The 13,764-nt window shown below is 39.0% G+C and overlaps 1 protein-coding gene across 8 annotated transcripts in view; it reads right to left on the bottom strand.

Annotated features, from left to right (window-relative positions):
- Positions 1-13,764, bottom strand: part of TP53BP1 (tumor protein p53 binding protein 1) — an 83,535-nt gene that overhangs the window by 33,141 nt on the left and 36,630 nt on the right. For 5 of the 8 annotated variants that reach the window (XM_057721900.1, XM_057721903.1, XM_057721902.1 and 2 more), the window contains exons 13-14: positions 3,654-3,773; positions 2,694-2,897 (exon numbers count right to left, since the gene is read on the bottom strand). The exons of 1 other annotated variant lie outside the window; for it this stretch is intronic. In XM_057721900.1, the coding sequence (XP_057577883.1) occupies positions 2,694-2,897; positions 3,654-3,773 (324 nt within the window). Of the gene's footprint in view, positions 1-2,693; positions 2,898-3,063; positions 3,120-3,653; positions 3,774-13,764 lie in introns of those variants that run through there. 2 more of the 8 variants (XM_057721906.1, XM_057721901.1) reach the window with 2 other exon arrangements.

Genomic DNA, 13,764 nt, shown 5'->3' on the forward strand with positions numbered 1-13,764 from the left:
CACAACTACTGAGCCCACGGGCTGCAACTACTGAAGCCTGCGTGCCTACAGCCTGTGCTCCACAACAAGAGAAGCCACCACAATGAGAAACCAGTGCACCGCAACAAAGAGTAGCCCCCACTTGCCACAACTAGAGAAAGCCCGCGCAGCAACGAAGACCCAACACAGCCAAAAATAAATAAATAAATAATAAAATAAATCTTAAAAAAAAAAGAAAGAATCTGTAGCAAAAAAGTAAAGATCATACTCAAAAGAATCCCATATTCTCAAAGTAATGTCACTAATGCCAAGGGATTAAAATTTGTTCATTTACAATTAATTCCAGCCTTAGAGAAAATAACAAATATTTTAAAACATTTCTAAAATAAGTCATAACCCAATATAATTTGAATAGCCCATCAAGGAGGCAGCTGAAGTTTGGTGGTTATTAGAGGTCTGGCTCTGAAACAGATATGTGGCTCAGGCCGTGGCTCCAGCACTTTAGCAGTCCAACCTGGGGGTAAATACCACCTTCTGAGTCAGTTTCCTCATCTATAAAATAGAGATAAAAAAGGACCAACCCGAGGAATTCCCCAGCAGTCCAGTGGTTAAGATGAGGCGCTGTAATTTCACTGCTGTGGGCCTGGGGTTTGATCCCTGGTCTGAGAACTAAGATCCCACAAGCTGTGTGACCAACTCTCATAGGTTTGTTGTGAGAATAAAACGAGGAAAACTGTGAGTACGGTGCCTCATTATCAGGAAAGGTAGTAAAATTTACTAACATGGTCATCTTGAATTGAACATTTAGCTCCATTTAAGGTCTTCCCAACTGTAATTTCAAATCTGAAGATTCAAAGCTATCATGTACCCTCTCGATAAGTCCTACCTGATTTCAGAGAAGATGACAATGAGAAGGATGGAAACATGTAACACTTTATTTCTACTGAGGTTCTAATATTCAAATCAATAAGCACTGAGAAGCAGAATAGCACTATAATTCAGAATCAGACTTCTGGTTCTTGGAACTACTTTGAATTCAGGCTACTCCATTTACTAGCTGTGTGACTCTAGGTAACAAGCTCAACCTTTCTGTGCCTCAGTTTCCTTACCTGTAAAATGAGGATAACAATAGGATCTACATTACAGGTTTATGAGATTTAATGAGCTGTACATGTATGGGCATTATGCCTGGCATATGGTAAGAACTCAAAATACATTAGCTAAAATTTCTTTTCTTTGGTCTCAGAGAATGAGAAGTCCTTCTTATTCAAGTCCACCCATTCTATCTGTGGTCTTTGAAAGCTCTCATTCCAGCTTTCTCTCAGGGGTTCATTTTTAACCCATCTCTCTTTTAGAGATTTCCTTTCAACCTATAAACCTGCTTAGGTATTCCTCAGCCTAAAAAAGAAAAAAAAAAATGTCCTTCAGTCCTGTATTTCCCTCAATTTGCCATATTTTTTCTTCCTTTATCACATCAAGTTCTCAAAAGTAGAATACATTTGCTGCCTCTTCTTCTCCCCTTTCACGCCTCAACTACCTTCAGTAAAGCTCTCACCCAAACCACTCTACTGCAATAGTTCTTGCTAGAGTCACCAAACAGATCCTAATTGCCAAGTCCAATGTACATTTTTCAGATATATCTTACTAGACCTCACTTCTGCATATGCCATTGTTGTCTTCCTTTAACTCTCCTCCACGTAAGCTTCCATGGCTTTATACTCTCCTAGTCCTCTTCTCAGAACAGCCATTTACAATCTCCTTTATAAAACTACTTCTTCTTCTAACTCCATTAAACCACATTTACAAACTACCTAGTGGAAGAATTATAAACTTTAGAGTCAGGTGGTTCTGATTCAAACTCTAGTTCCACCTCTTAGCAATTACTATAACATCAGGTTTAAAACCTCTCTTAGTCTCAGTTTTCTCATAAATAAAATGGAAATAAGGATATCTACTTCAGAGTGCTATCATGAAAACAAAATGTAGATGTAAAATCATTCTACATTTTTTTCCTCTCTCTTGCTTCCATATTTAACTGGTCCCAAGGTCCTCTCTGTTCTACTACTCATCTCTCAAATTCATCCCCTCATCTCCATCCCAACCACTAATGACCCCACTTTCTGGTTAAAGACTGCGTTTGTCAGGCAGCAGAATAGAAAATGGGCAAGGAAAGGAAAGGAATGATGCACAAAGGCACAAATTTTTTCAAACATTTAGCTGATCCTTTAAAAAAAGCAAATCTGATCATATTACTCCCTTGTCTAAAATTCTTCTGCTTTTCAGCATGATGTAAAAGGCCTTTCAGAATCTAGTCCAGACTTTGCAACCGTTCCTTACTATCTTCTCTGTATTCTAGCCAAACAACTTGCAATTAATGTGGGACACAGTTAACATAAGCCTACAATGTGAATCCACAATCCTAAATTTTCTACCCACTTCTGAACTCTTTCTGATTATGAAAACCAACTACTTTATACAGACACAAGTTTAACACAGAGATACAAGCAGCACCATAGAGATTATAAAATGGAGCATCTCCAGTAACAGGACAGTGACGAGCCAAAAAAGAAGAATTAAATTCATGAGAATAAGACTTTACAAATACATTTATAATTATAAAAGTATCAATGATTAAAACTAGCAGAAAGATAATCAATACTTTCAGAAGTTCTGGAGCTACTAGTCACCCAAGATTAACATAAAATGAAACTTACTTTCCAGGCTAAACTGCAAAGACGCTTCACTCGCCTCAGCCTCAGGACTGACCAATTTCATTCTCAGACACAACTGATCACCCATTTCTGGGCCAGCCCCAGAATCTCCTTTTTCATTCCCAAGTATGGGATCGTTGGTCTCCACCATGCTTTCAGACATGACATCACTGGTTGCTATGGTGCTTTCTGGATAGTTGCTAATACCTGAAAGAAGGGAGGCAGGGGGAAGAAAGAAAGAACACAAAACATGAAAAATAACAACTCAAAGTCATCAATTTGCCTATTTGGCTCCATAGCTCTGCAGGATTGAAGAGGATTCCTAGGATAGATCCTGTCACAAGTATCAACAACTACACACTAGTATTGACACCTGGTCTTAAGAAGAGCAACAGGATTCAGTTCCACTTCTGCATCTGGACAAAGGATGCTGCATGAGCCCTCAGCCAACCCACATCTGCCAGCATCAGGCATAGGTAGCAGGAGACTCCAGTCGGCATGATTGTTACCTCCCAGCACTGACTAGAGAAAACAAACAGGTTAATGTAGAAGACTACTAGCTGCTTCAGGGAAGAAGGATCTAAATTTTCTTGCCCTGTCAAGCAGCAGACTGATTAGCCAGGGTCCTGAATAAATAGTACTTCTACCCTATCTGCTGCCCCTTCCTTATAAAACAGCTATCATTCCTTAGCACTCAGATTCCTATGACCTTGCAAGTAACAGAATAAAATCTTTATAAATACTCTTTCTTCGTTCCTTCCATCCTTTCTTTCCTTCCTCTCATCACTGCTCAACATCTCCTGGGAGCAAACTCATAGAATCAGACACCACAACATTATTCTTCCTAAGACAAAAATTAATCTTATCAGGCAGACTCAACTCCTCAGATATAAAAGAATCACTGGCATAAAGATGATATCTCAGAAATTCTGCTTTAAACATCATTACATTTTAATCACTCACCAATAGGAGTACTGTGTCTCTTGGGCTCCAATTTTAGGTGCCCAATAAGAGGTGGAGTTGCACCAGTCAATGGTGGAATAATATCACCTTCTTTGGGCAAAGTAAAATGAAATGGAATTTCTAGAGAAAACAAAAAAACAAAACAAAACAATGATAAACAAAAAGGAAACCAAAACAGAAGTATAAGAAAAGCAAAAGTGAGGAGAACTGCAAGAAATATCTCAATTATTCTTTTCCTTAGAAAAGCAAAAGTGAGGAGAACTGCAAGAAATATCTCAATTATTCTTTTCCTTTGCTCCCAACTTCGGTCTCATTCCCAATCCCCACTCCTCACCAGGCCTCTCAACCAATTTCCTACTATTCTCTCTGCTCTCTGTACAACCATCAACAGGACTGACACAAAGGAGACAACCAGGGGACAGGCAAATAGAGGAAGCCCGAAAGTTTGGAGTCCTGAGGAACATGGGAGCAAAAGAAACACAGAAACATCTGAGCTCCAAGACAGTAAGTTCATCTGGGGATACTCAGTGATACAAAGTTGGAGAGTTTCAAATCTAGACATTTTGATGCTATGTAATGCTAACTCAAAGAGTTAATTTATAAGCTTTAGCAATCTGTAGGATTCTCTACGTTAAAGTCTGATGTTAATACTAATAATTTACAATTTACTCAAAGAGGTGACAAAGGATTTCATGGGCTAAAGCAGTGGTCCCCAACCTTTTCAGCACCAGGGACTGGTTTCATGGAAGACAACTTTTCCACGGAAGGGAGAGGGGGATGTTTCCGGCAGTAATGTGACCAATGGGGAGCAGATGAAGCTTTGCTCGCTCACCGCTTACCTCCCACTGTGTGAACCAGTTCCTAACAGGCCACAGACCACGCCCGGGGGCTGGGGACCCCTGGGCTAAAGGACTTCAAAATACTCATTAGTTCTAACAGAAATCTACAGGTTCACAGTTCAGCAGTTCTGACCAGCATTCACTCCAGGCCACAGCAGTAGTGTTCATATCTAAATCTCTGTGCAGTGGTAAACCTCATATATAGGAGCATCTCCACTGTACATATTTTGCTTTGTCATTATTAAACATTTGTCAAGAGACAAAACTTTACTTTTTAACTAGGTCTCAGTTCCAAATTTCTAATCAGGATTAGCAAATTATCAAAATCACATTTTCTGATTTCCTAATCTCTTTTTAACAAAATAACTAAGTTTGGGAGAAAAAAACAATTACGCTATATTGCTGTTCTTAAACCTGATGTACGAAAATGTGTACTTACTTTCCTGGAATGGCTCAGAATAACTATTATCTGGCGTACCTAGTCACTTTTCCTTGTGAAAATAGTTTGTCTAACATGCTTTCCAACATTACCAAGCAATGTTCCAATTCCCAGCAGACACTTAGTGGGTGTCCTACAAAGTTCACTCAACTCTGACATTATGTACCCAGAGGTAGCATCAGATTCCAAGTTAAAGGCTCAGTCCCACCAGACTGCCCCCACACTTCAGACATCGATTGGAAGTCCAGGCTGTTACCTGTGCTTCTAACCAACTGGCTCTATATCATAGGTTCCCACAACACTTTCCCACATTCCATTAATTAGGAAGAGCTACTTATAGTACTCAGAGAAACATTTACTTACGTTTACCAGTTTATTATAAAGGACACAGATGAACAGCTAGATGAAGAGGTACATAGGGTGAGGTCCAAGGGTTCTGATAGCAGGAACTTCTGTCTCCTGTAGAACTGGGATTTGATACCCTCCTGGCTCATTTATCAACCAGGAAACATCATATTTTGTTATTCAAGAGTTTTTATAGAGTTGTAATCTGCAGCCCCTCCCCGTCCAGGAGTTGGTGGGTGGGGCCACAAGTTTCAAGCCTCTAATCACCTGTCTTTCTGGTGAACAGCCCCATCCCTGAGGCTATGTAGGGAAGGTCCCACCCTAAATCACCTCAATAGCATTACTCAGGTGTGACAGAAAAGGCGGGTTATGAATAACAAGAGCTATTTCTATCACTTAGGAAATTACAAGGGTTTTAGGAGCCCAGTGCCAGGAACCAGATGAAGACCAAATATATTTCTTATTATACCACATTTTTCTTTCATCTTTTCCCATTCCACTTCCACCCTTTATTATCTTTAATATCAGGCACACCTTGATATTTTTTCTTCAAAAATCACAAAACAACAACAAAAAACATCTCTTACATCTACATGTAAGGGAAAATAAATTAGCAACTTGAAGGGATGAAAAGAGAAAATGAATGGACTTTAGAAATAAAAGATGAAAAGTACACATGCACTGCTGAAGAAACTGTGAAGAGCAGAAGTGGAGAATCTCAGCATCACTGTCTAAATGGCAAAGAATTCCACCATAGTTACAGCAAAAAGAAATGGGTTGGTAGGTAAGCATTCATTCTCTGGCAACTCCTTAAAAAGCAAGTCCTTTAAGTTAATAAAGAACTTAAAAAAGACACAGAAACTATAAAAGAAAAAAACAAAAACACCTCACAAAACATCATACATTCTAAAGATATATTTTACAGAATTTTCACTCCTGGAACAATCACCTGCTCTGCTCTCTTGACAGGAACGTCCCTCACGTTATGATCGACCATTCAGACTTTTGAAAATCTGTATAAAATCTTTAAGTACCTCCTTCTACGTGACAAACCATAATATGCAAATGTAATGTGTAAGTATTAATTACAGAAAATTATTTATGAAAAATTATCTTAGCACCATTGATCCAATGCATCACTACAACCTGATGGAAAACTGGCTCTTATACAGGCAGCACTGCCGCTACCCTTATCTGGTCTCCGACACCTCATTCCTGGTTTATTACAACAGCCTATTAATTACTTTGTCTGCCTGAAGTCTCCCCCTTTCGCCAACCCAACCTAAGCAACCTTCCTATACAACATGACTTAGATCAATAACAGTATTTAGATGTAATGAAATTACAAAAATCTTCAATAATATAGAATATTATGTCATCCAGACAGTTCTTTATCATAACTCAACAGAATCAGAGAAACTATATCATACAGTTTTATAGGAGGAAAAAGGACAGACTTGGGAATCAGGAGACCCAGGCTCCAATTTCACTTCAATCATTAACTAGCCACATGACTTGAGAAAGAAGAGACTGAACCCATTACCGGCTAACCTCCTTTTCAGCTTTAACATTTCTTGTTCTGAAGAGGAAAAAAAAAATTCATGAATATAAAGCCTAACGAACAGCAGCAATTTTGAGATTAAGAAAAAGTACTACTAATAATCACTCCTAAACAAGAAGTATAAGCTAGGACTGTTCCAGGAACACCTAAAGGTATGATCACCCACACCTGGTCAAAAACTTTAAGGTCTTCACTAGAAGATAAATTCCTAACTATTCAGTCAGCATTCAGTTAACTAGTAGTAGTCATTCTAGCCTTTCTTTAATTATTCATGTTATAAAGCCTCTATTCAATGTTCTCCAAATGCTTTCCCATTTCTCTGCTTTTGTTCACTCATCTGAAAGACACACTAAATCTAGTCAAATTATTGCCAAATCATCACCAAATCTCACAAAATAATATTTTGCCCTTGTAAATTTACTGGAATTTCCCACATATTTAATTCTTTCTCTAACATTTAGCATGCCTACATTACTTAAATAACCAAGTCCTTTCTTGCTTTCCCAGATTATCATGTGCTATACTATTGTAATGCCAACATATCAATCCATGAAGAAAGCCATGAATGAACAAAAGGAAACTTAATACCAATTGTCAAACCATGAGTGGAGAGTCTGTCCTTATTACCAAGGACTTTAGTGAATTCATTAGTCCATGTTTAAAACCCTCAATGTCAGGAAGGTCTCTCTTACTTCTAACTTAGTTACAACCTAAAGCCCCTTTTTTCTTCCTCTGTTCTCAAGAGAACTGGTTAGTTCTCAGAATTGATTAAAAGTCACCTAATTAAAAATATGAGAATTTCTCTACTGGGTGACACCATGCATAAACAGTCTACCCTAAGAGTCTGCCTCTGATATTAACGGCCAATTAGGGTGACATTCCATAAAGTAAGCCAACAAAGGTTAGAGCTATAGCGCAAAACATTACTAGCTTCCCTGATCATTATTAACCTATATAGACTACATTTGTAGATTTAATTAAAGACTTTTTGAACTTGTTACGATTTTTCACATCATCAACCCACCACAAATTTATTCTATACTGAATAAGGATGGGCTTTGTGGATGAAGAGTGTCACCTGCCAGATCAGTAAACAAAGGATGTTGTGGCCATCAAGCCATCAGCCACTACAGCTGTGACAACAGTAAGCCCTCAAGGAACTCAGGATGGAGACAAACAGGCTGCCCACCACCAGGCCATCAGCCACTACAGCTGCCCGCAACGGTGCACTCTGAGGGGATTCAGGATGGAAAAGAACAGCATAACTGGCCCTAGATAGTTAAGGTACATATCAAAGGAATGATTTCAATGAGCTCAGACTCTTGCATTTTCCCATACTTAGAAAAGAGTTAAATTCATTAACTTGAGATGTCTGGTTTTCTTTAATTAACAATAATCTTTTGATGTTTCAACTACCTGGTTTTTGTTGCAAAAGCTCCTATATATCCTGGCTCCTCCCTTACCTCTTCAGAATAGTCCCTCAGAGCTATCTGAAAGGCTGACTCCCAGGGTTAAGTCCTCAGTTTTATCCTCTGAAAAAAACATAATTCTCAATTTTTTAAAAAATTAAGGGAGAAAAGAGATGGCGGCAAAGTAGAGGGAAGTGGAATGCATCCCTCTCCACAGACGCATTGGGAATGCACGGAAGGACGCAATAATTCCCACAGAGAACCAGCTGAACACCAGCAGATGGCCTCGGACACCAGAAAGGACCGGAAGGAGCCCAACATAACTGGTAGGGAGGCATCTACGACGGCTCAAAGAGGGTGAAGCGGCGGAGCTGTGGCAGACGGGAGGGAGTGAGAAACACACGGAGGGTCCGCACCACAGCTCAGCGTTCCCGGACTGGGACGTCGATCCACAGCTGAACAGAGGGTCCGGGAGCGGGAGCATGGGAACCGAAGAGCTGGTTCAGGGTGAGAAACACTGTTGCCAGTAAGGTGAGGGACGGAGAGGACAGGAGGGAAGAGGTCCATGGCGAGGAGTGCCTGCCCCTGAGAGCTGCCCAGCCATGATGGCTGCTGGAAGCTGCAGGCTCACGGGCGGGGGGGGGGGGGGAGGAGCTGCGCGCATAGCCCCCCTCTCTCTCTTTCGGCGCCTCTGCAACAGGCGGTGGAGAGACGCCCGTGGGCCACCTAAGGCGCTCAGGGATAACAAGCACCCTCAGGCCCTCGGGCGGGGCTAGATTAAAACCCCTTGGAATGCCGGCAGCAGGGAGGCTGCCGAGAAAACAAACAAACAAACAAACAAAAAAACCCAAGAGAGGCCCAACTCTAAGACTTTCTGTTTACACCTGAGCCACCAGCGTCCCTCTGCAAAAGGCACCTCCAAGCCCAACTGAAACAACAGTGTGCCACTTCTCACTCACTCCCAGGGGAAGGAGCCACTATTGTACCCTCTCCCTCCCCACACACCGATGCTTACAGAGAACAATAAAGGAAGCTCTGCTGGTCACAGAATAATGCAAAAAAACCCAAGGCGAGTAGAAGGACACTTACAGCTGAGACTCTAAGGAAACAGAAATATTAGTATCGATCCTATTGAACTGGTCCATTCTGGGATCAGTTCTGGATTTTTTCTTTTTTTCTCTCTTTTTTTTTTCTTTATTAATTACGATCTTAGTCCTAAGGGATCTACAAGTTTTATAACATAATTTTTTAATGATATTTTTTATTCTATTTTTATTTTTTTGCCTTTTTATATACTTCTATATCTAGCTAAGTTTTTGGTAGTACAGACAATATCTCTCATACTTTCCTTTCATCCCTATCTTTTATACATTTCTATTCCTTTCTTTTTATTTCCATATTTCCAACCACACTATGCTCTTCTGTTCCCCTTTCTTCCATCCATTTTTAGTTTATTTTATCTTAACATACTTATAAGCAACACTATCGATCTGCTCAGACTCCTTGCTCTATTCTCCAGATGACGCACCACCTTGGTATTTAATATTAGGTTTTTGTCTTTATCTTAGTTCTTAGTACAACTGTCTAATTTCATTCTGAGAATCTCCATTCTGTCTGGTGGTACTCTAGCTCTTTTCTATATTTGATCCTAGCTTACAAAATCTCCCTGGATTAGTGTTTGTATGTGTAAGGTGTTATTTGTATGTTTGTTTGCTTTTGCTTTTGTCTCTGATTTGTTCTGTTTCAGTTGTCAATTTCTGTTGGGTTTCTCTTTGAATATCTGATAGCATACTGGGGTTCTGTCAGATCTTTTCAGAGCCTTATGTCCTAATGGATTCAGTAATTGTGTGTCTTATACATGTATGTGTTTCCTAGACTTCGTATTTGTTTAATCCAATACTTGGACATTGTCTGACGCTTGGACAGTCTTCTATAAACACCTCTATTGCCAGGACAAGCAACTCCAAAAGTCTGGACAACAATGAGGAAACAAAGAAACACCACGCAGGCAAAGGAGCAGGAAAAAAACCCACAAAGCCAAATAAATGAGGAGGAAATAGGAAAAATGCATGAAAAAGAATTCAGAGTAATGATAGTAAAAATGATACAAAATCTCGATAACAAAATAGAGAAAGTATAAGAAACAGTTCATGAGAACTCAGAAAAACAAACAGCAATGGGTAACAAAATAACTGAAATTAAAAATACTCTAGAGGCTATAACCAGCAGAATGACAGGCAGAAGAACGAATAAGTGAGTTGGAAGATAGAATGGGGGAAATAACTGCCACAGAGCAGGAAAAAGAAAAAAGAATAAAAAGAATAGAAGACAGTCTCAGAGACCTCAGTGATAAGATTAAGCGTACCAACATTCGAATTATAGGCATCTCAGAAGAAGAAGAAAACAAGAAAGGGTCTGAGAAAATATTTGAAGAGGTTATAGTGGAAAACTTCCCCAACATGGGAAAGGAAATAATTAACCAAGCCCAAGAAGTGCAGAGAGTCCCATACAGAATAAACCCAAGGAGAAATACACCAAGGCACATATTAATCAAACTAACAACAATTAAACACAAAGAAAAAATATTAAAAGCAGCAAGAGAAAAGCAACAAACAACATATAAGGGAAAACCCATAAGGTTAACAGCTGACCTTTCTACAGAAACTCCGCAGGCCAGAAGGGAATGGCAGGATATACTGAAAGTCCTGAAAGAGAGAAACCTACAGCCAAGAATACTCTACCCAGCAAGAATCTCATTCAGATTTGACAGAGAAGTCAAAAGATTTCCAGACAAGCAAAAGTTAAGAGAATTCAGCACCACCAAACCAGCCTTACAACAAGTGCTAAAGGAACTTCTCTAAGTAGGAAAAACAAGAAAAGGAAAACACCTACAAATACAAACCCAAAACAATTAAGAAAATGGTAATTGGAACACACATGTCAATAATCACTTTAAATGTAAATGGATTAAATGCTCCAACCAAAAGACACAGACTGGCTGAATGGATACAAAAACAAGACCCTTCTATATGCTGCCTACAAGAAACCCACTTCAGACCAAGGGATACATATAGACTGAAAGGAAAGGGATGGAAAAACATATTCCATGCAAATGGAAATCAAAAGAAAGCTGGAGTAGCAATACTCATATCAGACAAATTAGACTTGAAAGTAAAGACTATTAAAAGAGACAAGGAAGGACACTACATAATGATCAAGGGATCCATCCAAGAAGAACATATCACAATGGTAAATATCTATGCCCCCAACACAGGAGCACCTCAGTACATAAGGCAAACGCTAACAGCTATAAAAGGGGACATCGACAGAAACACAATAAGAGTGGGAGACTTGAACACCCCACTTACATCAATGGACAGATCATCCAAACAGAAAATCAATAAAGACACACAAGCTTTAAATGACACATTAGACCATCTTGACTTAATTGATATTTATAGGACATTCCATCCAAAAACGACAGAATACACTTTCTTCTCAAGTGCACACGGAACATTTTCCAGGATAGATCACATCTTGGGTCACAAATCAAACCTCAGAAAATTCAAGAAAACTGAAATCATATCAAGCATCTTCTCAGACCACAACGCCATGAGACTAGATATCAATTACAGGAAAAAAACTGCAAAAAATACAAACACATGGAGGCTAAACAATTCACTCTTAAACAACCAAGAAATCACTAAAGAAATCAAAGAGGAAATCAAAAAACATCTAGAAACAAACAACAATGAAAACACAACAACCCAAAACCTATGGGACGCAGCAAAAGCAGTTCTAAGAGGGAAGTTTATAGCAATACAGTCCTACCTTAAGAAACAAGAAAATTATCGAATAAACAACCTAACCTTACACCTAAAACAATTAGAAAGAGAAGAAGAAAGAAACCCCAAAGTGAGCAGAAGGAAAGAAATCATAAAGATCAGAGCAGAAATAAATGAAAAAGAAAGGAAGGAAGCCATAGCAAAAATTAATAAAACTAAAAGCTGGTTCTTTGAGAAGATTAACAAAATTGATAAACCATTAGCCAGACTCATCAAGAAAAAAAGGGAGAAGATGCAAATCAACAGAATTAGAAATGAAAAAGGAGAAGTAACAACGGACACCTCAGAAATGCAAAAGATCATGAGAGACTACTACAAGCAACTCTGTGCCAATCAATTGGATAACCTGGAAGAAATGGATACATCCTTAGAAAAATACAATCTTCCGAGACTGAACCAGGAAGAAACAGAAATCATGAACAGACCAATCACAAGTACAGAAATTGAGGCAGTGATTAAAAATCTCCCAACACACAAAAGCCCAGGACCAGATGGGTTGATGGGCGAATTCTATCAAACATTTAGAGAAGAGCTAACACCTATCCTTCTCAAACTCTTCCAAAATATCGCAGAAGGTGGAACACTCCCAAACTCATTCTATGAGGCCACCATCACCCTGATACTAAAACCAGGCAAAGATGTCACAAAAAAAGAAAATTACAGGCCAATATCACTGATGAATATAGATGCAAAAATCCTCAACAAAATACTAGCTAAGAGACTCCAACAGCACATTAAAAAAATCATACACCATGATCAAGTGGGGTTTATCCCTGGGATGCAAGCATTCTTCAATATACGCAAATCAATCAACGTGATACATCATATCAACAAATTGAAGGATAAAAACCATATGATCATCTCAATAGATGCAGAAAACGCTTTTGACAAAGTTCAACATCCATTTATGATAAAAGCTCTCCAGAAAATGGGCATAGAAGGAAATTACCTCAACATAATAAAAGCCATATATGAGAAACCAAAAGCCAACATCGTTCTCAATGGGGAAAAACTGGAAGAATTCCCTCTAAGAACAGGAACAAGACAAGGGTGTCCACTCTCACCATTATTATTCAACATAGTTTTGGAAGTTTTAGCCACAGCAATCAGAGAAGAAAAAGAAATCAAAGGAATACAAATTGGAAAAGAAGACGTAAAATTGTCACTCTTTGCAGATGACATGATATTATATATAGAAAACCCTAAAGACTCTACCAGAAAACTGCTAGCACTCATTGATGAGTTTAGTAAAGTAGCAGGATACAAAATTAATGCACAGAAATCTCTTGCATTCCTATACACTAACAACGGAAGAGCAGAAAGAGAAATTAAGGAAACTCTCCCATTCACCATTGCAACAAAAAGAATATAATACCTAGGAATAAACCTGCCTAAGGAGGCAAAAGATCTGTATGCAGAAAACTTTAAGACACTGATGAAAGAAATCAAAGACGACACAAACAGATGGAGGGACATACCATGTTCCTGGATTGGAAGAATCAACATCGTGAAAATGACTGTACTACCCAAAGCAATTTACAGATTCAATGCAATCCCGATCAAATTACCATGGCATTTTTCACAGAACTAGAGCAAGAATCTTACGATTTGTATGGAAACGCAAAAGACCCCGAATAGCCAAAGCAATCTTGAGAAGGAAAAATGGAGTTGGT

The sequence above is a fragment of the Hippopotamus amphibius genome, chromosome 2, assembly GCF_030028045.1.
Source record: "Hippopotamus amphibius kiboko isolate mHipAmp2 chromosome 2, mHipAmp2.hap2, whole genome shotgun sequence".
NCBI classification, from domain to species: Eukaryota; Metazoa; Chordata; class Mammalia; order Artiodactyla; family Hippopotamidae; genus Hippopotamus; species Hippopotamus amphibius.